The 14,985-nt window shown below is 35.6% G+C and overlaps 1 protein-coding gene and 1 long non-coding RNA gene across 8 annotated transcripts in view; one reads left to right on the top strand and one right to left on the bottom strand.

The window, feature by feature from the left end:
• Positions 1-14,985, bottom strand: part of SCN9A (sodium voltage-gated channel alpha subunit 9) — a 170,579-nt gene that overhangs the window by 56,056 nt on the left and 99,538 nt on the right. Inside the window, exons 15-17 of the mRNA XM_082690248.1 lie at positions 12,890-13,063; positions 11,547-11,903; positions 6,670-7,146 (exon numbers count right to left, since the gene is read on the bottom strand). Of these exons, the coding sequence (XP_082546374.1) occupies positions 6,670-7,146; positions 11,547-11,903; positions 12,890-13,063 (1,008 nt within the window). The remainder of the gene's footprint in view (positions 1-6,669; positions 7,147-11,546; positions 11,904-12,889; positions 13,064-14,985) is intronic.
• LOC309844068 overlaps positions 1-14,985 on the top strand; it is a 166,822-nt gene that overhangs the window by 105,220 nt on the left and 46,617 nt on the right. The window lies entirely within an intron of this gene.

The raw sequence follows: 14,985 nt of genomic DNA, 5'->3' as shown, positions 1-14,985 counted from the left end.
GCTGCTTCACCCAACAGTTACATCTCCCCTGGAAGGATGGAGAGGAAACCTGCATCTAATGACTCATTGGTGGGAGGGAAAGGCCTGACTCCTTTGCTTCAATTAGGACTACTCCATAGTAGGGTCACCCTAGTACCTACTGGAGATGCCCATAGGATCAGCAGAGGCATCTGCTGAAAATACATAACATTTCATTTCTCCCTGTCCCAGTCATCTTGCTTCCCTCATTTCTTACAGGTGGTAGGTGTTGCTCCTGAGAATACTCCCCAGTAAATCTCTTACACACCAATTTCTCTCTCAGAGCTGGTTTCCCACAGAATCTGTCCTCAGGCTGACTCTCTGTATATCCTATAGTTAACATAACTCAACACATAAAATCCCTACCTGTCTACATCTCTGACTTGTCCTCTTTCCTTGGAACCGAAGTTTCCAAATACATACTGTTTGGCATCACTTGGCTATCTGGCAAGTAGCTCACAATTAAGATGCTCCCAAATTAAACTCTGAGTATATTCTATCTCTTAAATTTTCTCCTCCTTTTACGTATTTTTTAATAGCATTGATACCCATCCAGTCTTCTAAGATAAAACCCAATGTTACGAGTCAATCTGTATCTCCCAAATGGGCTCTTCACCTCTATCAGAAAGTTCTTTCACCTACTCTGAAGAAAGAATTTATCTTTTAACTATAAAACTCCTTCAAATGCCATTTCCTCTGTGAAGTGTTCCAATTTATTTTTAAGATTAGTTATACTCTCCTCTATCCTGTGTGAATGTTTTGTCCTAAAACCAAACCCTGTTTTAATTCTTTTTTGTATGTTTAATTATAATTTCTGGTTTCTCTATGTGTTTCTCCTCAAAGGCAGGAAACTTGCTTTACTCCTTATCACTTAAAACCATTTCAAACACAAAGACCTATACCTATAGCCTACCTCTACTGAAGAAATGAATGCATTAATGATGTGTCTTCCTAATGTCTGGCAGGAGTATGGTAACAAGAAGAACTTCAGTAAATGTGAGTTCAACAAATGAATAGCAATGTTTCACAAAAAATGTTCTCTAATGTATTCCTTTGCAATTTTCCCCCCAATGATCAAAGTTAATGAGGGGTTTATTTGGAATTTGGTTCCTTATGGAACATGAAGTTTTGTATAAATGTGTTTGTAGTGTTTTAAATGATGTTCTCTTGAAGGAGGGTAGTTTGATTATGTAAAATTTGAATATTTCATTGACCTCTTTTCTCTGAGGACCTCAGCTAGTTCCATCACAACTTTGATATAATGTTTTAAAACACCAACAAACAATTAGGTAAAGCTAAGTATCTGTCTTTGGCTTGAGGAGGAATGAATGGGGCATCTCTCTAGGAGGAAATGTTTACAAAGAATGTTTCCTCTCTGCTGAGTACACAATATGAGCAAATTCACTTAAGCAGCCTTGATAAGTAGATTCATTTGTCAAAAGAGCAGTAAAGAAGTACTTGGGGATTAGATTCACAGTGAAGAAAGGAGCTTCTCTGAAAGCCCTAAGAGTCTGTACTACTTTAAAATCACATGAGACTGTTTTTGTTTTTAAATATTAGGAGAAATAAATTTGGATTAATGTTTTCCTCTGAAATTTGCATACACTTCCAAAGTCCATTTTACAATTCTATAAGCTGCTTCTTTTTTTTTTTCATCTTTAGAGCAGAGAAGGAAGTAGTCTGTAGCAATAGAAAACAAAGAGAATGACTCTAATCTAAGACCTCTCCATTAAAAAATATTAGCTATTAATTTAGTTTTGTAGAATTTTAAGTTTTGACACTTGGCACAATTAAAAAAAAAAACACTACACTTAAGAATTTAGTTAAGTCATATGCCAATCACATACATTAAATCATTGTAGGTGGATAATTTTTTTTTTTTTTCCCTCAGCAACTCAGTGCCTGGAGCATAGCAGAGCTCAATACATATTTATTGAATGAATGGGTTCATTTCATGCTTCGTTTGAGGCTCATAATCAGGAAGCACTTCACTGCTAATGGCAAAAATCTGTGCAGTGTGCTGCTAATGTTTGCCACATGCTTAAAGGACTGCAGTGCGCCTCAGGAGGAGGCTGACTTTGAGAGGGGCCATTAGTTCAGTGCCTGCATTCTGAGAAATAGGGACAAGTCTTATTTTCATGGGTCCATGGAAGATAACAATATGTCTTTCTCAGTTCTGAGACAAACTCTATCTTAAGAGAAATGCTGATGTTCTATTGCCAATTATTTCCTTAGAACTGTTTATAAGATATTTTACTCAACACTTTATTTAAACTCATCTCTTTGGTCGTCTTCTGGTAAGGTGTTTTATTACAAAATATTTTTACTTCATTCTGGAGTGCGTATCAGGACAAAGGCACTTGCCAATATGAGATCTGGTATTAGAAGATGAAAAAGTCTGTCAAATATAATGGGAAAACGGGACACTAGGCCATAAAAGAGAAGTTTTTTGTTTTGTTTAATTTTGTTTTATGGTGGGGGGGGCATCAAAGGTTAAAGGTGTTGTTTCCCTCTGTTCAAAATGCAGATTCGACAGGCAAAAGGGGAAGTATCTTCAGTCCCTGAATAAAGAAAATGACATCTCAGAAACCTGGGTCAGAACATGCTAAGGATGAATTTAGGTTCATTTCCCATGAGAACTCAATCCATCACAGTGGCCAATGGGAACACCACTGATAAGGTTTCTAAAGTTGCTTCCAGACTTAGGCAGAGAGAGTTCAAAGGATACAGCCCAGATCTGGTGTTTGGAACAAGTTTCCCTTGTCTTTTACACACTAAAATTGTGAACCATTGATCTACATCATGCTACTTCTCTTGACTTTAACTGGTAGCAAGTAACTACTTATACTGTATATGTGGTCACTCAATCCCATACCCATAATAACTGTTAATCAGACACTTGCTTTCCAAAAGACACATATCTAATTATTTAATCATTTAATCATATCTAATCATTTACTCTTTATTATAATTCTCTTTTGCTTATAGAGGAATTAAAATACAGTATCAAAAAAGAATGTAGATTGCTCAAGACCATAGAGTTAGTAAATACCAAAGCTAGAATTTAAGGCAAATATTTTATTTCCAGAGGCTCCTATTCTTAAACATATCCCAAGGAAGTGCTTAAGATTTAAATAATCCAAATGTATTGAATCAGGCATTACTTTGTATTGGGTAATCAAGATTTGCCCATTGGGCAAGTTTCTTCAAGAACATGGCAATCACTCTTTCAAAGAAACCTTAGGCATGAAAAATTAGAAAGTTGGGAAGGAGGGAATAAGTAGTTAAAAAATTTGGGAGCTCAAGTGGGAGCTGAAGATTAGGGGGATAGAGGAGGGAGGTTAGCATGAAGGGTAGTAGAAGCACTCTCGGTTCAGAAAATCTACATTTTTTTTTTTTTTAGTAGTTCAAATGGAAAAACAAAAACAAAACCAAGTCATAATGAGAAACATTTAAATCTCAAGCAGCTGGAGAAAAGACTTTAACATAGGGTTTCACAGTTGGAGATACTATTACCTCTAAGGTACCCAACGAACTTCCTATAGATCTTAAACTTTTGTTATTTCTCAAGTCCAGAATAGCAAAGTGGGTTTGAATATACTCACAGTGTGAGATATGTCATGGAAATTTTTTTATGATGAAGGGCAAACATTCCAAGTCCATGATTTTAAATCCATACTTTTAAGGGATAATGATGATGAGTTCAATAATAAACACAATAGCTAGCATTGTTTTAGGATTACCAACTCAAATATGGTGCTAAATGACTTAAAGCAATTAGCTTACCTATTCTTTACTACAAGCTATAATGTAGCCCCATGCTCCTGTGTATTATACCATATAAACCACAGATATGAAATAGAAAAAGTGTACATTTTTTCTCATGTGGCTATAACTATAAATATAAAAATGACAATCAAGAATATTAGAATATTACTGCCAAATGACCCTTAGATAACACAGTTTAAAGGCACTAAATTCCATGCTTTTTAGGAAGGGTTTTTGGGATGGATGAAAGAGTAACTTTATGGGTGGTTATAGCAACATTATCAACAATAGCCAAATTATGGAAAGAGCCCAAATATGGATGAATGGATAAAAAGGATGTGGTATATATACAATGCAATATTACTCAGTCATCTAAAGAATGAAATCTTGCCATTTGCAATCACATGGATGGAGCTAGAGTGTATTATGCTAAGTGAAATAAGTCAGTCAATGAAAGATAAATACCACATGATTTCACTCATATGTGAAATTTAAGAAACAAAACAGATGAACAAAGGGAAAGGAGGAAAAAAGACAAAGAAGGAAGCAAACCATAAGAGACTTTTAACTATAGAGAACAAAGTAAGGGTTGGTGGAGAAAGGTGGGCAGGGGATGGGCTAAATGGTTGATGGGGACTAAGGAGGGCACTATCCCGTATATGTTAACTAACTAGAATGTAAATGAAAACTTGAATTCAAAACCAAAAAAATAGTCTATTTCAGTAATGAAACAGTTTATAAACTAAATCACTAATTATAAAAAAACACAGCTGGCCACTATGACATCACAAACCTCCTCTGGATGCCACAAGGTAGGTAAATTTTTCAGAAGCATGCCTCATTAACCCAATAGGGATGTGTGTTTTATCTGTGAAATGGACAAAGACAGGGCAAAGAAGAGAGAAATAGGACTGATCTATGAATCACAAGACTGGGGCTCTTGTCATGGCTTTGCCTTTGAACTAGGTCTAACTGTGGATACAGTCACTTCCTCTTATTGAGCTTTTCAGAAAATGAGGTGCTAAAGAGGCAGATCTATAAGATTCCCTTCAAAATGTCTTAATTAACAGAGCAAGAATAAATCTTTTGTCTGCCACAGAGGACCTCCATTTAAGGTCAGCCCCCAGTTTTGGGTAAAGGAAAAATGACCAGGTAAGAAATGATTCTTCCAAATATTAAGATCTAAAGAAGTATTTGGTAAACTCTGCCAGCTAACAACTGTCCTAACACCTGGAATCCCAAACTTATTCAGAAAGCCTACCAAGCAATTTTAGTGTTTCAGCTGTGATCTTCACAAGCAGAAAAATGAGTAATAGAACTAGTTTCCCTTTCCACATGTGACTGGGCTCAGATCACTTCCTGAAAAGTGGTGTGTGAAATCTGATTTTCTACCTTCAAGCTGAAACAAGCAGTACCTCTTCTGTGTAAAGGTTTTAAAAATAAAAAATTAAAAAAATTAAACATGTCATTCCTTACTTTGTCATCTTGGAAAGAATTTTTTTGGCTACTTAGAAATACAGTCTTAATTTATATAATCACGTATTCACTCAGTAAGTATTGAGCACTTACTATGCATGCAGCACTGGTCATATGGCTAGGAGGCACACACACACACACACACACACACACGTATGTATCTTTATTCCAAAATCCGATGGAAATTCATGGAGGGCAGGTCTTAGTATAGGGAGAAGCAGATAGAAGGCATGTGATAAATGCCTCTCAAATACTTCCAAATGTGACTGAAAGAAAGGAGTACTACTTTTAAGGGATATCTTGAAACTTTGAAGAGATACCATAAAAATGCTTTGTCTTAAAGCTCATGGTTATTCTATTCCATATTAATAAGAACACAGTTCAATTAATAAAAATGGTAAAAAACTGTTACTTTGAATATATACACAACCAGATGTGGAGAAAGAGGATATTAAATTTTTGATAAAAGATTCCTGTTCTCAATGAGTTTAGAGCAACCTGTGATGCATACAATAATTTCTCCAAAAAAAGTAATAAAATATAAAGTTAAACAATAAATCCAGAAAATTCAAACTGAGGAAAGCTCCTATCTCTTTGCAGAGGAATTAAGAAGAATGCAATAGCTACCACTTTTGAGTACTCTGAGTAGTGTTCTAAGCATTTTGCCCATGTTAATTCATGTAATCCTTATTACCCAACCCTGTAATGTAAGGCCTAATAATTTTACACATGAGGAATGTCTTAAAGGATGTATATAGGATTTTGACTGGGGAAGGAAATCCCAAGCAGAGTGATGCACAGTGCGAGTGTTTGTGGTCCAGAAGGAAACCAGGCAAGCAAGCACTGGGTGACACAGCTGGTCAGCTGGATGGGGTCATGGTGTGAAGAGTTTATCTATAGTCTGTAATTCTGGAGACTTGGGGGACCAAACATACTTTAAAGGAGTGATGTGATCAGGATTGAACCTGGGTAAAATTAATCCAACTAGTGACCTGGAATAGATGGAAAATGGAGGCAGAGACACCGGTTGACACACTATTTGGTATGGTTTAGGCAAGAAGTAGTGAGTGCAAAGGCAAACAAAAGTGACGAGAAGGAGCAGTGGATTCAACAGACAGGAAACTGTATATGATTTTATAACTGATAACAAAAGCGGATGAAGGAAGGGAAGACTTAAACGTACCTGGTGCTTTCAAATCTAGCTAAGTATGATTGCATCAATTATTAAGAACCAGTAAGTAAAACCTCACCAGATGAATCTTCAGCAAGCTGCTGTGTAAACTCACAAACACAAGAAACTACCAACAGTCTGCAACATTAGAAAGAACTTATCACAGCAAAAATTTAAAATTTCATTTCATTTCACTCTAATTAATAATAGGAAACAATGTGTATGAAAAATCTTACCCCTTTGCTGTATTCACTCTCTGAATCACTGCTAAGTTCCTCGGTATTCATATTTTCCAAATCGGATTCCCCGGGTGCAATAGGCACTGTCACTGTCAGGCTGGGATTATGAATAAATGATTGACAATCACTTTCTTCCATCAAATATTTGTCCACGCTGCTTCCAAAACCACTGATCTGGTCTTTTTCTTTGTGGTAATTGTGATCTCTGTTCATTTCAGCAAGTGTGCGGTTAGATATATAGTTTTCCTTCTTACTATTTTGATCTTCTGCTCTTCCTGTGTCTTTGGAAACCTTTGGTTTCTTGGAAAATGCTTTGAGAATAAATTCACGTAAGGTTTGTTTCACATAATTTATTCCCTTTGTAATTCTGGCCACTGCAATCTGGAGGTTGTTTGCATCAGTATCTTCTTCAATTGCTGTAAGATTGTCTGAGCTAAATGAGCTCAATAATAAAGCCAGAAATAGATTGAGGACCTACATCAGGATGCGGGTGGGGAATGGAGAAATAGGGAGACAGGAAATAAAAAAGAAAATAAGTACATTTTTCTGAAATACAGGCCAAAATCCAAACCAGTATTAAAGGTCCCTGCACTTCTTCACACAGAGAGAACATGTGATAGGGTAGAGTAGAGCCCAGACTCCTCTACTGTCTTGTCCATCCGTATCCTGACTCCTGGGAACTCTGGGAAGCAGAGGTCAGCCATACCCAGGAAGGACTTCGCATGAGGATCAAAGAGAAGGCTCTCTTCCCATTATCGTTATGTCATTCTTAAGTTCATCTCTGGCCAAATTCCCTTTTACGGGAATAAAAAGTCTACCTAATGTTTACCTGTGATTAATATTTGTCACCTATGAAAAAAAGTAGAACAAGAAAATTGTGAGGAATGTCTGTTGTGCTGAAGTAACCTATGCCAACCTCTGTGCTTGCTTTTCCCAGAAGAGATATGTCAGTTTTTTGCAACAAATGGAACATTTAATACTCGCAAAGCTCCTGTAATAAAATATTCTGTCCAAGAATTGTGCCAGCTTGCAACTTAATGAGGCTTTTAAAGCATAGAAAGGGACCTGCCCACTGAACCCAATTCAAATGAGATAATGGCATTATGACTGATTGGCTTCATGCCAATCATTTGGTCCTGGAAGAGATAATAAAAGAGCACAGGACAACAAAAATCCTGTTTGTCTACAAAACCATTTCTGTTTTCCCTCCCTGAGGTAGGGGTCCAGGCAGACTCAACATTGTAAAAACAAAACAAAACAAAAACGTCACAGAGAGTTGAAAGTATTTAAATTTTATTTAAATTACATGTAAATATTATTTTAGATAGGAAACAAAAAGGTAATTGAAATACCCTTTCATGTAGGTCTCTTCGAGGGCAAAACTATCTACCTCATAAAAATAATCAAAATTAGGCCAAACTGAAGAGAAGGGACTCATGCCTGAATTTGGGTCCCCCCTAAAACAAATCTGCAGAGATATAAGTAGAAGAACACAGGTTAAAAATGTCTATGTTAATATGTGTAAGAGAAGAGTCTGAGGGGGAGCAAGAAGAAGAAATCACAGAAAACAACTGTGATAAATCCTGAAGGAATTCTGAAAGAGTTTACTTTCATTTTGTCTTTATGGCCAATGAGAAAACATATGGCATTATGAGATACATGCTTATTTGTGTGTATGTTTTAATAGGAATATTGATGAGAAGCCAAAGGCTCATTCTATAGCTTTAGTCTCCCTAATTAATGCAAGTGTTAATAGCCTTCCTTTTTTTTCTTTTCAAATTTGTAATTAACTTTATTTTTTCCACATTCATTGAGATATAGTTGTTATATAACATTGTGTAAGGTTAAAATGTACATGTTGACTTGACATGTTTATACACTGCAAAATGACTACCACCAGAGTGTTAAGGAACACCTCCATCATGTCAAAGAATTATCATTTTTTTGCAGTGAGAATATTTAAGATCTACTCTCTTAGCAACTTTCAAGTATATAATTCAGTATTATTAACTATAATCACCATGCTGTAAATTAGATCCCTAGAACTTACTTACCTTCTAGCTGGAATTTTGAACTTTGACCACCATGTCCTATTTCCCCCACCTCCCAGGCCCTAGTAATCACCATTGTAGTGTCTGTTTCTATGAGTTTGGCTTTAATAGGATTTCACACCTTTTAATAATGTGCTCCTGTCTGTCATATCTTCATTAAGGATAATAACAACAACTTCCATTCCATCAAAAATCATAACAGGACTCTACTATTCTATCAAAACTACTCATATCACAATGAAAATGAAGTCCATTCTATATTACACATCCATTATCAGCTTAAGTATAGAAAGAAATATTAATAAAATGTATATCTGATTCAATATCATTCTGATTAATGTTCTTTCTTATTGTTTTTAACTAATTTTAACTAATTGGTAGTAAAATTAACTAAGGAATAAGTGAGAAAAAAAGAGAGATCTGCTTAGCATATAACTCTAATATGCAGAGGACTGTATCAGAAACATAATTTATTGTTTTTCTTTTTAGATTCTAATTCTATATCATTGGTAATTCCTGATCCAAGAGTTGGTTATCTATTTTGTGAATTACACTTCTCTTGTCTTTCATTATCACTAGTAAATAATGAATAAATATGATCATGAATAATTATTACCAGTTCCATATGGATTAAACATTCACTGAGATATCCCATCTATTTTTAACTATAAATTCATATTGCTTTTCAAAGTAAACCATTACTCTCACACCTGTGGTTCATGCTTAAATATTATTTTATATGTTATTCAAAGACCCACTTCAAAATTCTTCTCTGAGTTACTGTTCAGAACTTCTCTCTTTTCTTCCAAAGTATCAAGAGCATTTATTTTTCCCTCACTGCTAGCACCTACCACTTCTTTATCTGATAATTTCGTGTCAATAGATTGTAATTACCTTGAAGACAAGGACAAATTCATAGGTATATATTTTTAATCACCCTGCAATACCCAAATATAGTTCCTTTCACAGTGAAAGTAATAAAAATATTGAATGAATAATTCGAGAGTGCCAAGGAATCCCCCTCACTTCATCCATGCCTGAGTGAATACTAAAAATTTAAATCAGTTGTGACTAATGGCTTTCGTATGGTAAGTTTTGACATCTTAAATCTTATAAAGGCTACATTTCAATATTTTTATGTCAAAATTTTGGAAGAAGTATACAAACAAATCACACTTTGGAGCTTATGAATACAAATGTTAAATTCAGAAGAAGAACCAGATGGAGCATATGAATTTTATTTCATGTTGGAAGGGATTTATAAGCCTGTATAAAACTAGTACATTTATTACTACAACTAGAGGATGATTAATAATTACAGAATTCTAACTCATGGAGTCTATATGTTGTGCAGTAATGGTCTAGAACTTGGATTGCATAACTTACTCTGTATATGTCTAGTCATTTAATGGCACAAAACAGTACCATTTCATATGTGATTTGATGAATGTAGGTTTCTGTCCTACATTCTGAATTACTTTTGACATGGGGGCTTCAAGGACAAGAAAAAATTAGCAACTTATTTTCAAGCCAGTGGAAAGTCAAAGTATTAACCATATAGTTGTTACTATACCCTAACTCCTGGAATCCCTAATGAGGAGTCTGATGCCAGGTAACAAACTAAACCAAGTCAACATGGTGGCTTTGAAAACTGAAGCAAGTGAGTCATGGAAGAGCGTCGATCCCAATTTTCTCATTTGTAAGCTTGAAAGTTTTTACCAATGGGCAGGTAAAAGAAGAAGAAACAGAGAAGGAGTATAAGCCAAGCAAACACAAAAGAAGGTCATTTGTGAACGAAAAGCTTTAGAGCAGTGGTGAGCAAATCTTTTTCGGTAAAGGGTGAGATAAAAAAATATTTTGGCCTTTCTGGGACATAGACTCTCTATGCAACTACTCAACTCTGCCATAGCAGAGTAAAACAGACATAGAAAATTATGTAAATGAATTAGCATGTCCTTGTTCTCACAAAATTTTGCTTACAGAGCCTGAAATTTATATTTCATATAATTTCCATGTGTCATGAAATATTATTTTTCCTTTTTTTTAACCATTGAAAAACAAAAACAAAAACAAAAACAAAAATAAAAACAAGCGTTCCTAGCTTGCAAGGCCATACAAAAACAGGCAGTATGCTAGATTTGACCCATGCGCCATAGTTTCCTGATCCTCGGTATGGTTGCTAGTTTTATTATATAGGACTATAGTGCAATGGGACCAGTCCTTTCAGTTGCTTTGTTCCATTATAATTTCATTTTTGTTATTAATTTAATCATATTCTATTTACTAGTATAACTTGATATTCGAATGGACTTTTAAGAGACAGGAAAACCACAGATTTAATTCATATGACATCATTATCAAAATGAGAGAATAAAGTAGAAAACTTTCCAATAAAATAAGTATTGGGAAGGGGCACCTGAGTGGTTCCATTAGTTGTCTGACTCTTGGTTTTGGTTCAGGTCATGGTCTCATAGGTTGTGAGATGGAGCCCTGCATCAGACTCTATGCTCAGCAGAGTCTGCTTGAAGATTCTCTCCCTCTGCCCTTCCCTCTACACATGCACACTCCCTCTCTCAAATAAATAAATCTTTGAAAAAAATATAATAAAATAGGTAAAATAATATAATCATTGTGAAAAATATAAATAAAGCTTATCTGTCAGGGAAATTGAAATAATACTTTCCCATATTAAAATGACCAATATTCTATTACAATTAATAGTTTTATGTGTAATTAACCCTAAAATTATAAAATAACTGGTCTTATCATCATTTAACAACTGTCTCTGCGGAATTTTATACGTGTGAACCTCTGATTACGTACCACTAGGTTTCCAATGACCATGACCATCATGTACACAATAAGGCACATGGCTTGACCAGCGACCTCCATACAGTCCCACATGGTTTCTATCCACTCTCCACACAGCACGCGGAACACAATCAGGAAGGAGTGGAAGAAGTCATTCATGTGCCAGCGTGGGAGTGTACAGTCTTCATTGATCTTGCAGACACATTCTTTGTAGTTCTTACCAAAGAGCTGCATGCCAACCACGGCAAAAATGAAGACGATGATGGCCAACACCAAGGTGAGGTTACCCAGAGCCCCCACTGAGTTGCCGATGATCTTTATCAGCATATTCAGTGTTGGCCAAGACTTTGCCAGTTTGAAAACTCGAAGCTAAAAGGAAACACAAAGGTTAATGTTAATTATTATGAAAAATGTTCAATATTTCTAATGTTGAGTTTTGTTCCAAATTTTAAATTCTAAATTATCATTATTACCTAGCTAAAATTGATCATTTCTACTTTTTCCCTGTCAGCTATTTTCAATATTCCTCTTATTTTGTTGTACTTGCCACAATATAGTTACCACACATATTTTTGAAGGAAGTTCGGGATTCCTGTAATGGTTTATGGTTTCAAACATTATTTGCTTAGAATTGATAATTTTTTTTTATAATTTTTTATTTTTTATAAACATATATTTTTATCCCCAGGGGTACAGGTCTGTGAATCACCAGGTTTACACACTTCACAGCTCTCACCAAAGCACATACCCTCCCCAATGTAGAATTGATAATTTATCCTTAATTCTACTTTCTGGTACTTTAAATTTTTTAAACTTTGAATATATTCTGATAGTTTTATCTACTTTTTCATGCTGACATAGGCTAGAGCCCAATATGTTAAAGAAAGATGCTCTAAGTCTTTACATTTTTATATTTTTTACAGCAGACAACCACCATTTTGGGGACAATAATTTGATCTTTAGTTATCAAACCTACCAAGTAATGAACATATTATAGGAATTAAAATTCTGTAAACTATAAGCTTCTTATTGTGAAATAAATTATGGCCGACTGACAAAGAAATATTTTCTTTTATCCACTTACATCATACTAGTATATACAACTGAATATGTCTTTGAGACCCTAAAATTAACTCAATTATGACTGACCATTTCTTCAAGATGTTAAGATAAAAAAGTCATGTGATTTTTGAACTCTTTAAGAACTTTTGTGGTGGAATGAAATTACCATACTAGATACTAACCCTTAATCTTGTCTTTTGATTTGAACCTCCAAAAGACTTAAATAGTAACGCAAAGCCTTAGAACCACCCCTTTATATATGGAACATAGTGGTAAGGTTGGTCTATATTTACCAGTCTGAATGATCGCAGAACTGACAGTCCTTCCACATCTGCTAGGAAAAGCTCCACTAAACTTAATGTCACAATAAGGCTGTCAAAAATGTTCCATCCTATTTGGAAATACTCATATGGATCCATGGCAATTAATTTTAAAACCATTTCAGCTGCAAAGATCCCAGTGAAGACCTAAAGGAGAAATATAATGTTTTTTTCCTGGTGTTACTAGACGTATAGAATCAAAATAGTGATGATTATGACTATTTGTTTAGCATCACTGTACTTCAGGCCATGCACCCAGATCCTCTGTGGGTAGCTGAATTTGTTAAGTGTACAACTCTTGGTTTTGGCTTAGGTGGTCATCTCATGGTTGTGAGATCAAGCTTCAAGTCCAGATCTGTGCTCAGTGTGGAGTCTGCTTGAGATTCTCCTTCTCCCTTTGCCCCTCTCACTCATGTTCTCTCTCTCTCTCTCAAATAAATCTTTACAAAACAATGTCACATAAATAGAACCATGACAATTAACACAGTCAATTTTTGCAAAAAAAAAAAAAATGTGGGTCAATAAGTTATTCTGGAAGAAAATGAAAAGGAAATATAGATTGATACTGAAATTTTGAGCCAATCTTTTTTCTGGTCTGACTACTCCTAGGGTAATAGAGAATATGTTGACTCACTCTTTAAAGAGTCATCAGTAGAAGAGGAGAAAGTATTTAATTGACACAGTGGGAGCTAAAGCAAGACTTCCAAAGCTTTGACACAAAAGTGCATCACAAAACATCATTAATTCATGACATTGTTATTAAAGGACTGACTTAAAAAGACAACAGTGAAGGACTTGTTTATGAATCATTCAGGTTTGACTTGTCTCAGAGAAACTGACCAAAGAAGGCTCAAAGGGAAATGGTGAAGTCTGTAAGTGCTGAGTCAATTTAAAAATAATGCAACATCAAGCAGGGAGTACCCACACTTTAGGTTCTGGCAAGAGATAAGAAACATGATAAATTCTTTTGAGCTTCACAGTGATGCAGTCAGCTCAGCAAGAAGGTACTGATATTCATGATCTGTTCTTCCACCGACAATTAGAAACTAGATAGTCCTGTCTTTTTTATTTTTAATTTTAATTTTTTTAGTAGCATTATAGTATAATATTGCTTTCCATGTCAGTTACATACAACACCAGTGCTCATCACAACAAGTGCCTCTTTAATACCCATCCCCCTTCTAGTCCTGTCTTTTTCAAAGAAAAACAGAAGGGAAGAAGAACGCTACCTCAGAGAGCTCGTGCAGTACATACATCTTAACTGAAAACATGTGGGAGATAAAACTGACTCAGAAACAAACTCTTTGACTTCGAAGATCAATTGTTTTGGGTTCGAGGCAAAACTAAAATTATCTTATACAGACATTCACAAAGATATCCAGAGTTATTCACAATTTATGAAGGGTCAGAAACTAGGACCCTTTGGCCATGAAATAGAACTTCAGCCTGCTTCACACAGATTCTCAGAAACTAACACTTGCCATTTGCCCTAAGGCATTAATTAGGCCCAAATGTGACCAGCACTGCACATTCAAGAGATCACTCTGGCACCCATTTTCCTAATAGGATCCTCTGTCACCTTGTGACCTATAGATCCCTTCCTGAGTGTCCTTGTGTCTTCTGTGTCCATTCCTCCTGTTTTGGTATCTTGGTGTCCTTATTCTTAAAGGTTTTTTTTGTTTGTTTTGTTTTGTTTTAATTTATTTGACAGATTGAGAGAGCACAGGTAGGCATAGTGGCAAGCATAGGGAGAGGAAGTAGCAGGCTCTCTACTGAGCAGGGAGCCTGATGTGGGGCTAGATCCCAGGACCCTGGGATCATGACCTGAGCTGAAGGCAGATGCTAAACCGACTGAGCCACCCAGGCACCCCTTGGTATCCTTATTCTTAAGGATTCTTTCCGCATCTTCTACAATTTCTTTCTTTCTTTTTTTTTTTTTTTAAGATTTTATTTATTTATTTGACAGAGAGAAATTACAAGTACACTGAGAGGCAGGCAGAGAGAGAGAAGGAAGCAGGCTCCCTGCTGAGCAGAGAGCCCGATGCGGGACTCGATCCCAGGACCCTGAG

Source organism: Mustela nivalis (assembly GCF_964662115.1).
Source record: "Mustela nivalis genome assembly, chromosome: 11".
Lineage (NCBI taxonomy): Eukaryota > Metazoa > Chordata > Mammalia > Carnivora > Mustelidae > Mustela > Mustela nivalis.
Note: the sequence above shows the minus strand (reverse complement) of the source record. Positions and strands in the feature narration are given on the sequence as shown.